At 37.6% G+C, this 13,241-nt stretch overlaps 1 protein-coding gene across 2 annotated transcripts in view; it reads left to right on the forward strand.

The window, feature by feature from the left end:
- The window catches only part of LOC139687111 (lysosomal alpha-mannosidase-like), a 53,417-nt gene extending 41,003 nt beyond the window's left edge, over nucleotides 1-12,414 (forward strand). For both annotated transcript variants that reach the window (XM_071584227.1, XM_071584226.1), the window contains exons 11-17: nucleotides 26-267; nucleotides 373-598; nucleotides 3,023-3,140; nucleotides 4,879-5,182; nucleotides 9,065-9,316; nucleotides 10,832-10,981; nucleotides 11,994-12,414. In XM_071584227.1, the coding sequence (XP_071440328.1) occupies nucleotides 26-267; nucleotides 373-598; nucleotides 3,023-3,140; nucleotides 4,879-5,182; nucleotides 9,065-9,316; nucleotides 10,832-10,981; nucleotides 11,994-12,230 (1,529 nt within the window). In that variant the 3' untranslated portion in view covers nucleotides 12,231-12,414. The remainder of the gene's footprint in view (nucleotides 1-25; nucleotides 268-372; nucleotides 599-3,022; nucleotides 3,141-4,878; nucleotides 5,183-9,064; nucleotides 9,317-10,831; nucleotides 10,982-11,993) is intronic.
- Nucleotides 12,415-13,241: the final 827 nt, after the last annotated feature.

Here is a 13,241-nt window from a genome sequence, read left to right on the forward strand (position 1 = left end):
GTTTCCTTTTAATATTGATTTCTAGGTGCTGAGCTTACAGTGCAGGTTGTCCCCATACCACAGGAAGTCCTCCAAATTCCTGGGCGCGTTAGCTCAGCAGTTAATGAGTTAGTATTTCAAGCAGAACTGTTGCCACCAGCAGGATTTAAGTCATATTATATAAGTCAAGGAAATAATTTGAACACAGTCATTGAACAGTTTGAAATTATTGGCAATCAGAAGCAGCTTAAGCAGGGACGTGGAAACATTATCAAAATTGGATCAGGGGTAGCTATCATAAATACTCTTTTAGTATATATGTTTAGTGTTTTGTGTGATTAGTTGTTTGGATAATTTTACATGATACATTGGCTGATGTGTTTTATATTTTAGGATTTTAAAGTTGGCATAGGAGCCAAGAGTGGATTGATTGAGTTGATTGAGCGTGGAGATTTGAAGGCGGAAATTAAGCAGGAAATCTTATATTATGAATCCATGGCTGGGGACAACTCCATTTTTGCCAAAAGAGCCTCTGGGGCATATATCTTCAGACCTAATGGTACCGATGCCGTACCAATGAAATCCAAGATTAATCGAGTGACTTCTAAAGTATATAGAGGTAATATGTTTTTTTTAATATACCATGAAATCATAGTGTAGTAAAACTGGTAATGTTTACCAGATTGATAGATTATTCCTTTCATGAAACCTTGACTTTATGTATTTGAAAAGACCAGTAAAAATGTGTGCACTTAAGGTTTGGAGAAAATATGTTGTCCAAAAGAGTCTATTTTCATGCTTTTTAAATAAAATATCTATCTTGGGTGTAATAAAATAAATAATATAAACAATTTGTGCTTAGAATCATTGGTGGTAAAATAAAAGTAATCTTGATGCACTGTTTATGTAATGGAAAATTTTTATTAATTAATTTTGGTGGATATTTTTCATTAATATTCAGCAGATATTTTTCAGACATCTACCATGACTGTAAGTGTTTCTTTGTTATTATGAACACTCTAATATTTTGTTTTCTTTTATTTAATATATATTTTGTTATTCTAAGCAATTTTATTGTTGCATATATAGTTTGAGGCACATGGTATTCCTGGGAGTAGAATGTGGACTACTGACTGGAGGGCATGGGTTCGATTCCCTCAATCTCCTACAACTTTAACAAAGCTGATATTTTGGGTGCCAGAACTTCCCTGGGAACCATAAACATTACAGGGAAAGGATCTGGCTCTCATACCCTGATATGTGAATGCTATTGGGCTTAGCACTAGGCAAGCCTACCGTCACCTATCTCCCTGACCTATGGGTTGAAAACTATTATGGTGGTTACATAATTTGAATGTTTGGAGGAGTCTTTGAAGAAATGAGTTTAGAGTATGGCATACACCTCATGGATAAGATAAATACTTCAGACTTTATACGTCTGAATCATTATATACTGTCCATAAAAAGAGTTAGAAATTTTCCACAGACTTTATTTCACAGTACGGCACGTTTCACTGACTTCCGGCTTCATTAGGTACAAGTGATGCACACAGCTGCTGAATTTATACCCAATATACAGAGAATGGGGGAAGTAGAAGGTGGGGGGGGAAGAGAGAGGGTTCTCTAGGACTTCAAAGTCAGTGGTTGTGGCTTTTTTGGCTAAAGGGAGAAGAGGTGGTGGCGCCTTGGTTACGGCTAAGCATTGGGTCTGGTCCGGGTTTATTGGGAGGGCTAGGAGCGGATGGCTACTTAGAACCATTGGATTTGTTTACCCTTGGGGCAAGGGGTGGCTGTGTGGGAAGTGAAAGTCGGTGGTTGAGGAAAGAGAAAACAAATGGAAGTACTGTGTTGTTTTGGTTATGATGCTTCATGGAGTCTGATCATGGCATAGATGCAACTGAGTAGGTTGAACCATTGGATTCGATTACCATCTTTTGATTACCAATTAGCAAAGAGTTTGGAGAGAGTAAGGGGTGTGTATAAGGTAGTTTTGAGTGTAGTTGGAAGGCGATTTTAGATTTTATGGCAGGTATCTTCTAGGAAAGGGATCAAACACCACTTGAAGTCTTTAGAAGTGTAAGGCTGATAGGGGGAAATTTGACTTTTAGCTAGAGCTAATCAAGATTGCAAGGCACTTAGCGGTTCCCAATGCAACAATTTGTGATGAGCAATCATATGCTCATCTCTCCCCTCTTCTTTCCAAGAAACTGACCAGTAGGGTAAACAAATCCAACGGTTCAAGGTACTCAGTTGCATCTATGCCATGACCATACCCTATGAAACGTCACTACCAAAACAACACCGTTCTTCCATTTTGTTTTCTCTTTCCTCGACCACCCACTTTCACTTCCCACACAGCCACCCCTCACCCTAAGGGTAAACAAATCCAACGGTTTTGAGTAGCCATCTGCTTCTAGCCCCCCCAATAAACCTGGACCAGACCCAATGCTTAGCCATAACCAAGGCGCCACCACCTCTTCTTCCTTTAGCCAGAAAAGCCACGACCACTGACTTTGAAGTCCTAGAGAACCCTTCCCCCCCCCCCCCACCTCTACTTCCCCCATTCTCTATCTATTGGGTATAAATTCAGCAGCTGTGTGCGTCACTTGTACCTGATGATGCCGCAAGTCCGTGAAACGTGTTGTACTGTGAAATAAAGTCTGTGGAAAATTACAAACTCTTTTAATATGGACATCAACAATTCCATGAAGTGAAGCCTGAATGTGTAAAGTATACTATCTAAACTGTTCATTGACTCAGTTAATTATTGTTCAGGACTTAGTAAGAAAAGAAGAAGTCCAATGTACGTAGAATTCTGCAAATTTTTAAAGCAGTGATTTTTAAAATATCAATGATATAGGTATTGAGGATGTATTTACTCAAAAACTATTGTACAAATTCATAATGTTGATAATATGAATGGGTGTATTTCTGCAAGAAGATAACACAAATATAGGCTATTACTATTTAAGTAATTAGTGTATTAGGCTTAAGTTTAAGACTGGCTGTTTCTCATGAAAAATGTTTTCTTCCCACTTCTTAGGAGAACTGGTGGATGAGGTACATCAACAGTTCTCGAGTTGGGCTAGCCAAGTTGTGAGGGTGCACAAAGATAAGAATTATGCTGAATTAAACTGGGTAGTTGGACCAATACCCATTGAGTAAGTATTATGAGCATGGAATTGGATGTCTAGCCTGTGTAAGCCATTTGAAAGGAATTATTTGTCAGTCCAATCAGATAGAATGTGTAGGGAAAACAATAAATTCAATATGCACGTGTCTCAGACTACTCAGGTGCGAGAGGGGGGTGGAGAGTCTGGATGGGTAGTGCTAGGAAGAGGAGTAAGGCAGGGTTAGCCATTATCGCCAGTGCTGTTCAACGTATATGTGGAGGAAATGATTAATAAGGCATGGGAAGAACTGCATATAGGAATGAAAGTTGTCAGGGAATTCGTGAAATCAATTAGGTTTGCTGATGACCAAGTTCTCAGAAAGAGAAAGGCTAAGTTAAGCATTAAAATCGATAAACTAGAGCAGGTGGAACAGTTAACATATCTCAAAAGTGTTCTGGGCCAAAATGATCAAAGTAGTAGGGACATCAGGAGAAGAACCTCTTTAGGCAAAGAAGCTTTCATAAAGAGGAAGGGATTGTGACAGGGAAGTTGAGTAAGTATGTTTAAGAAAAGGCTCATAAAAACTTTGATATGGAGCATGGTTTTGTATGAATCGGAGATATGGTCACTGAAGCAAGATGATAAGTACAGATTGTGGCTTTTGAAGTCTGGACCTAGCTATCCTTATCTACATCATATTCTCTTTCCATGACTAACCTTGCTGGCCTAATGTCTTGGCCGTACAGTTCTGCTATATATACCTTCCATCTCTCTTGGATTTTTTTGGCTCAACTATTATTTTTCCTGACTTATCTTTGATAGTTTACACAACTACTTTTTATGTATATGGCTCCTACCCTTCAATCTATCTAGCCAGAGTGACCTTACCTGGAGCAAATATCATTGCTTCTGTCTGCACAGTTCTAGGGGCCATCTAAATGTACAATCTCTTCCATCATGTCAAGGTTGTAATCAATGAGGAGGGTGTAGTCCTTGGAGAGGGCTTGATTGCATTGATGGCTGGAGGGGTTGATTATGCTGTTCCTAAGTCTGTGCCTTAAGGGGTAGAGCGTTGGTCTACTGGCTGAAGGGCCTGGGTTCGATTCCCAGGTATGCCTTTCTGGGAATCCTCAGCTTCCCCCAAGATGTTTAATTTTTTGGGCACCAGATCTTCCTGGGAAACTGTAACTGGCACAGGGAAAGGAACTGGCCCCCCTGCCCTGATGTTTGAATTTCACACGCCTTTGGGCTTAGTACTGGGTGAACTCCAAAATCACCTACCAAACTGACCTTTGGGTTGATTACTGCGTATAGTTGTGTGCTTAAGTATATTGTGAGTTCGTGCGTAGATTACTAACTGCACCAAAGAGAGGGGTGACAACAAGTGTCCCAGAAATTTGCATTGGAGGGCAGGAGTCAAGTCTCCCATAAACTAGCCTTTTGAAGGATTTGAGTAAAAAAAAATTGGAAATCATTCCAAAATAAGAAAAACAAGTTACAAAGCCACCCTAAGAATATTCAAAGAGGGCAATGAAATAAAATGAAAAACCTTAATTGATTATGAATGCATGATCCAGCTCCTATTTTTCTGGTCTAGCATTCTGTTTCGAGAATTATTGTTCTTTTGGATACATTTATAAAATGAAAGTTGTATCATCTTTTTGAATTTACTCATCAGTCATAGTTTTTCTAGCCACTGATATAATTCAATGTAAAATTTAATTGATAAGATAATATTGCATTTGATTACCCTTTGAAGTAATGCTAATTTTTTTCTATTTCACAGGGATGGCATAGGTAAAGAGATCATCATGAGATTTACCTCAAACATTCAAAATAATGGAGTTTTCTACACTGATTCAAATGGACGGGAAATGCTTCAAAGGATGAGGAGAGCTAGTTCTGTTGAAAATAATCCAAACAAAGAACTGGAGGACTCAGTATTAGAGTCAATTTCTGGCAACTATTATCCAGTGACATCAAGGATACGCATTGCTGGTCTAATGGGTGAAACACCAGCTGTGCTTTCTATTCTTACTGACCGAGCTCAGGGTGGATCAAGTGTTAAGGATGGTGAAGTGGAGCTGATGGTAATTATTATATGTTTACCTACTATAAAAAGTAATTTATCTGTAATAATAAAGAAAGATAGTTTTCATAGTTAATACACTGAGATGATAATAATTACGAGTTGCATGCTGCTGCAAAGAGTTGAGTTGTCCAACTGGCATTATGCTGTAAAATCTTGATGTAAAAATGTTTGAGGCTGGAAGGAATGAACTTTTAAATTTTACATCAATTAGTATGAATTTTCTATGCCTCAATAAGTTACATAAATCCATATTAGGCATTCATGGCCCATTTAAGGCCATGTCATCACTATCTCACTGTTATCGTAGTTTAAAATATTTTGTCTTTTCCAAAGAAGACCCCTGGATAGACAAAGTGAACATTTTTCCCTCATCCCCCTTCAGATCCTAAATGGAGGCACAAAATTTGCGGAAAATTAGGAGAGTGGGAAAAGTTTTTGGTATAATATTTTTGGGAAAAGTTGATTCATTTCCTGGAAAAGTAGTCAATCACCTTGCAACTGAATCTTGTATTTTAATGCAAAACTTTTTTGGGGTATGTAGTCCCATGGCTCATCAAAGGCATGAGTTCCCTACTGACAACTGCAACTGTCATCCCCTCAACTAATTTTCTCTTTTCAATACAATACACATGTGGTGGAAGTGCTTTGTTCAAAATTCTGACATAGGCACAAAATATTGCTATCACATGTAAGAGAAAATAGAGTGCATGTTACTTCCATGTCACATTCAGAAGGGAAATATTCGTGATGATGTCTGTTTATTATTAAATAGGGTAAATTTATTATGGAACAACAAATAAAAAAGATGGTAGTGAGGTAGGGGACTGCGGTTAGAAAAAAGGAATGATTGTGGGGAGGAAGCAATAAAGTTCTGCTGGAGATAGTGGTTAACATTGCAACTGCATGGTTAAGGACCACAAAAGGCATTTGTACTCTTTGGCATTGGAAAATTCCTAGGGACACAGAAAGTTATCAGTTAGACTATATTTAGGTTAAGCATAGATTTAGGAAGTGTGTTATTAGTTCGCAGTTTCCTGGAAGTGGAAGCAGACTGGGATCAAAATTTAGCCATAATGAAGTGTTGTGTGCAATTCAAAAGGTAAAGCAAGGGAGATGGTTTAGGAAATGGAATGTAGAAGCACTAAATGGATCGATAAGGAAGAAATATCATCAGTTGGAAGATCAGAAAGTAAAAAGGGAAAATATTTGGAAACAAATAAACATCCAAGAGAGACGGAAAACCAGAAAAGATCAAAGAGAAATGGAAGTAATATGTAGAAAAACTTTATGGTAGTGGCATTAGGCCAACAAGGTTAGACATAGAAAGAGTGTATGCTGTGGATGAGGATAGCTTACATCCAGGTTACTTGATAATAAAATATGAGGGTGGTTGGGAAGGTTCTCAGAATCACCACTAAATGTCAGGGGTAGCTCAACAAGTTTCCTGCTCAATAATAGGTGTTTCTATATGAGTAAATATGTAACACGGCAGTGCTTTGGGAAGATTTGTGGTATGGATGCCTCTCTGTTGTTGTTCCCCTGTAGAGATTTGTGAACATGGAAAAAATTGAGAGTCTATCAGTGATTAAATACTTCATAAAGAAAGGTATTGAAATAAAGGAAATTCATGCTGACTTTCAGAACCCCCTGGTAGATTCTGCGGCTTAATATTCAACTGTTGCCTATTGGACACTCATGTTTTTTTGGTCGGGACAGCTTAGATGATGATCCTCATGGTAGTTTGCAAAAATGTTCCACTATCCCAGAAATAATTGCAGAAGTGCATATAATGGCCATACACGATCGCCGACTGAAAGTGCAAGAAATTGCTGAAGCTGTAGGGATGTCATCTGAATGGGCAAATTGCATTTTAGTTGTGGAATTGGATGTGAGAAAATTATGTGCTGAATGGGTGTGGCAACTCTTGATGCAGGATCACAACGGCATTAGAATGGAAATAACCAAACATTGTTTGACCCATTTTAAGAGCAACCAGCGAGATTTTCTGCACCAGTTTGTGACCACAGGTGAAACTTGGGTCCACTGCTGTACCCCATAGACAAAGCAGCAGTCAAAGCCTGGGAAAAATGTTGATTCACCACCCCCAAAGAAAGCAAAGGCAATACGTTTGGCCAGAAAGGTGATGGCTTTAGTTTTCAGGTATGCAAAAGGGATTCTGCTGATGAATAATCTTCCCACTGGTAAACAATTACTGGAAAATACTACGCTAACCTCCTGGACCAGCTACAGCAAAAGATGTATGAAAAAAGGCCAGGTTTGGTAAGACAGAAAGTCATCTTTCATCAAGACAATGTATACCCACATGCTGGTGATGTTGCCATGGCAAAAATACGTGAAGTAAGGCACGAATTGCTGCCACATCCACCTGATTCGCCTGATTTGCCTCTATCATATTTTCATCTCCTCTCAGAGCTCAATATTTTCCTTGGTGGACGGAGATTCTCTTCAAACAAAATACTAACAGCCAAAGTAGATGGGTATTTTGCAGGCCTGAAGTAGTCTTATTTTTGAAATGGAATCAAGACATTGAAAAATCCCTGGACCAAATGCATTAGTGCACGGGGAGACAGCAATGAAAAATTAAGTTTCACTGAGGTATATCGTTCATTTCTATTCCATTCCGGGAACTTTTCAAATTACCCTCGTAGAAAGGGCATTATGGGATATGGAATCAAATAAGACTTTGGGGGTAAACTACACTCCTGTAGAATGACTTAAAGGTTTTGGAAAATATTGGAGGAACAGTTTTTATGGACTAATTCATAGCATTTATGAGAGAGGAATTTGGCCGGCAGACTGTCGGACTACTTCTAGTTCCTATCCTAAAAAAGAGAAAGGCATCAATATGTGAGGAATACAGAACAATTAGTTTGATTTTGCACCCAATTAAAGTGGTTCTCAGAATCATCAACAAGAGGATAAAGAGCAGGGCAAATAAATATGTAGGGGATGATTAGTTTTGGTTCAGGAAGGGAAGAGGCATAGGTGATGCCATAGCAATAATGAGGTCAATAATAAAGAGGAATATTGGATACAATCAGGATATATTTGTCTCATTCTTAGATTTTGAGAAAGCAATTGATAGACTGAATTGGGTGGAATTAATGAATGAATTGCAGATCACTTATCCAAAACATGTTCATGTCACAGACTGACTGTGTAACCATAATTGCATATTTACATGGTTTGGGACCATGAAATGAAGGAATGTATGTGCTATCAAGGAATACCGTAATGACAGCCCACTGTATACCAGCATTTCTTTTGTTTATTCCAACACTTCAGCATTTACAGCCTTTATGACATAGACTTAAAGTGCCACGCAAAGTATCATGCAAAAATATCAGGCTTTGGTACAAAGCCTGATATTTTTGCATGATAACTAAGCTCCTTTTTTTGCTGCAACTGTTTTAATATTAGTCTGTATTATCATCAGGGCAAGAATTACAACATAGATTTTTAGTCTGTATTATTATCAGGGCAAGAATAGCAACATAGATTTTTGGAGTCTAGGCCTGTATGCAGTACAAGGATGAACGAAGATTTCAGGTGTACCCTGGATAAAATAATTATTTGTCTAGATTTTGTGGAGCTTTATCATCTCCTGGTAGAAGATGAAACCAAGGGCGAAGAATCTTTAGTTGACCAGATAATAAATACTCCCATGCTGTCTATAATACTTAATCCATTTTTCCCTCTTCCCTGATTTTGGTAGATATTTTATTCTTGCAATTTTCACCATCTCTCATTTTAGTATTAGTGGTGACGTAGAAAATGCCTGGACTGTTTTCTATTGCCTCAGAATTTGGTAGGTTTTTGAATTTATCTTCTGCTCAATATTTTGTTGTTTTTATTTTAGATTCACAGGCGTCTTCTTCATGATGATGCATTTGGAGTTGGAGAGGCTCTTAACGAAACAGCATATGGAACTGGATTGGTTGTTCGAGGCCAAAATATTGTTATTCTTGGGCCAATGGCTGCAGATGCTCCAGCATCTCCAGTTTATGCTGAAGAGCGTCAGATGGCAGAGGAAAAACTTCTTGCTCCCTGGTTGTTCTTTTCAAAGACTCAACAATCATATGAAGAGTGGATGAAAAATACAGGCAAAGAGGTGAGAATTTTAAATGGAATAGTTTTGCCACCATTCAGCAAACCCCATGATAATCAAGACCCTAGGGGTAGTCCAGGTTATGCAATATCTGGATTATCAGCAGGCACTTGCAACTTTCATAAAATTTTCTTCTACTATTCCCATGTACTGGGGATCACTGACGATTTCTAATGACTCCATTGAGAAAATAAGTGCTTTAAAGCATAAAAAGATCCTAATTAAACGTACTTGAGTTCTCAAAAATTTTAAGCATCTTATAATTCTGAAACTCTCCCCGGACTACAACCTTGATGTGGTGGAAGGGCTTGTGCATTCCGATGACCCCTAGAGCTCTGCTGGCGGGAGTAATAACAATTGCTCCTGGTAGGGTCACCCATGCCAGATAGGTCGAAGGTTAGGAGCCAGACGAAAGGTAGTCCACGCAGCGTCTGTTCTTCAGTGAGGTGGCTGCAATGGCGTCTGACCCCAGTGGGGCGGCCAGTAAGTGATGGTGTCACGTTAAAAACATTATTGAGGAAGGCAATGGGAAACCACCTCAATTATCATTCCCAAGAAAAATATGATGGACAATAGAGATATTTTGAGTCCTGGCAACTACGGGGCTCGGCCCAATCGGCCGTGTGTCGTGCCCGGCAGCGGGGGAGGCAAGGCTTCCGCGGTCGTCATCCCACGAAACCCTTGCAAGGGAAAACCGGCAGCAGCAGGACAGAAGATGCGGAAGAAGAATGTCATCTCAATTTTAATGTTCATTTATTACCAATATGTTTTGTACTGAGGGGATTGATATAATGATTGACATCACACATGTTCATAGGTTTCTTAATTTCAGAGGAGTGAAAGAAGAACTTCTAATTTTTTCATTTGAACACTGCTCATTAACTTCATATTCTCTCTAAGCCTTTCATAACTATGCTTTCTTTACTCTGTTGTATGCCTTTTCAAATTAGTAATTATGCAATATCCCTTCTCTTACGTATCCATGTATTTCTCCTGCAAAAGAAAGTTTTGAAATGGCATCTGTTGACCTTTTGACAGGTATTATTAGAGAGCAAAATTTTGGCATATTTTTACTTTGGCAATGTTAATGCAACGATATTTTTTTCATTTCACCTGAAAGACAAGGTTAATATTATGTATAATATTTTCCTTTCTTGAATATATTTAATGGAAAGAGAACTATGTATATTATGTCTCCAAGCTTGTGATAATTTATTGGTGTGACTTATATGTACCCTGAAGTAATACTTGTCCAAAAAAGAAGGAAGATTAAGAGGAATGTAACAGGTATCATATTAAGTATTTCATGAATATGGGCTCATAATTTATAACATAATAAACATGCTGTTAAGTATTGATGTAGCATTTTCCCAGTGAATAACTTCCTGTCTATATGCTAGGTGTTCTGAAAATGCTAACGGGCTCAAATATAAGGTTCTTTAGTGATAAAAAAATTGGTTACTCTTTCCTTCTTTAATTATTTAAAATGACACTAAGCAATATCGAATGTTTTTACAGTTTGTAGGCCTAAAGCCAACTCTACCTCCCAATGTTCATGTCCTGACCTTAGAGCCATGGTCTGGAAACACGGTGCTACTCCGCCTGGAGCATTTCTATGAAATGAACGAGGATGCCATTCTTTCTAAACCAGTTACTCTAAACCTGGAGGTTAGTGTTTTGGTAGTTAATCTACTAATATATTTTAATGTTGAATATCAAATGGGCAGGGGTGCTACATTCTGTTTTGTATTGGTTGAAAACATAGCTCTGGGTCATATTAAGGACTGCTAATTCACTGGTGTACCCACAAGGGTCAGGTAGGAGGAGGAAGTAACATAGAGAGGGATGACAATCATTGAAATAAGTTCAAATTTTTAGGATTTACTGATCATATTGGAGTTTGACATTTGTATAATCTCATTTTACATCGGTCTGTTGTTGAAGATCCAAAGAATGCTGTAACATATATTTATTTCTGGAATGATTTTGATCAGTCTCTTGACTCTTATGTATTGCTTTTTATTATGTATTTGCTTTTCACCAATTCATAGGGTTTGTAAAATGCAAATTTTCTTGTTAACATTTTAACCCCAAATGAGGCAATTCAGTGAACTCCAATGATTTGGGACTAGCGCACGGAGACAATACAAATTGATTAGCTTCAAGCATGATGTGGTGGAAGTCAAACATAATGAATAATTGATCATAGCACTTTTTCACTTGATAATTTATCAAGTGGAAAAGTGCTATGATCAGTTATTCATTCAAAGAAGACAGTGATTCATTTTAATGAGATGCAAAGGTTGCATTAAAATTTTATTAATGTTTCATAATAAATCAAAGCCAAATATTAAATATACAATTGTTCTTCATGTATTATTACATTTATTATTGTTTTCAATTGTGTCAATGTGATATTATTTCCCAGATGTATTCATATAAATTTAAAATCCTCCTTGTACTCCTGTTCTCTCAGAGTAATGGAGAAATCTGGTATGCATTTAAAGGAATAAATTATGTTGAAATGTGTACAAAATTTCCCTTTAACTTTAAATTAATCTCTGATGTAGTACTTTATCCAATTTTCCAACCGGTCAACACATCAAAAAATGAACCTTTAACCATGCTTAACATTAAACATGGGAGAGCTTTGTTAATGCTTTGTTTTTGATTTTTACAGAAACTTCTTGCATTTATTCAGCCAACATTCATTCGTGAGACTACACTGGGTGCCAACCAATGGCTTGAAAATTCAAAAAGAATGAACTGGAAATCAGAATCGAATTCTGTGACAGAAGACACTTCAGGAGAAGAAAATTTCTTGGAGCAAAATGAGAATGGAGTTTTTGACCCAACTCAAGTCACGCTTGGACCTATGGATATTCGAACATTTGTAATCGGGCTACCTAAATACTGAGCAAAAATCACCTTTTTAAAATGTGAAGTGGCCATGGTATGCTAATTTCATCTACTCAAATGAGGCTAATCATTGATATTTTGTTTATTAGGATGACATTAATGTGTGATTGTATTTTCATGTGACAATGTTTGTGGCCATATGACGTATTTTTGATTAAAGACTTCATTTTTGTTGACCAAGATTCATGACTTTTAATGTTGGCGTATGTGATTTATAGAGAAAGTGATGAAGCATAGCTGCAGTTGTTAGTGACAACAGTCTGGAAATCATGTTAGATTTTCATGGATATATGGTCTAAGTAGTCCTCTATGCATAGGCCCACCAAACAAAACACTAAATGCAACAAAACTACTCAAGACAAGAAACCATTTCTTAACTCTGGTAACTTTTTCATTTTATTCAACATGCCTAATGTCTTTTTCCCTGCATCCTCACTTACCCAGTATTCTCCCTTTTTATATACAGGGTTTGCCTCAAATAAGTTGCATAAATCTGGATAAATATATGGAGTAGATCAATTTACAAATTTTTGAAATTTTTCAAAATAAAACTACTCTGCATCCATTCAAGCTCCTCATCATGGCCTGTTTTGACTTCATCCTGCATTCAAAAAAGGTGCCTTTTAATCTCCTTTTTATCCTCGAGAACAAAAAGGAGTGGGGTGGCACCAATTTCAGGCTGTAGATCACTTTGACAGTGGTCCAAGATATCAAGCATGATTGCCCTACGAGCAGCCGTCTGAACTCCCAACAGCACCTTGGTGATCATCATAGCTCTTGCAAGTATGATGTCAACGTTTTTCTACTCGTAAAATTGATTACTAGCTTAATGCTAAGGTATGAGATGCATATTTACTCTTTGATTAGGTGAAGTTTTCCAGCCATCAGAGTAAGAGGTTTAAAATGTGAATGCTATTATGGTAAATCAGTGGCTTGTTTTTGATTACCTATACTGCAGCACTACTAGTTTATCTTTCTTGTTGATATTGTGGGCATTAGCTATTGTTAC

Source organism: Hetaerina americana, unplaced genomic scaffold (genome assembly GCF_022747635.1).
Source record: "Hetaerina americana unplaced genomic scaffold, ioHetAmer1.1.p SCAF_17, whole genome shotgun sequence".
Lineage (NCBI taxonomy): Eukaryota > Metazoa > Arthropoda > Insecta > Odonata > Calopterygidae > Hetaerina > Hetaerina americana.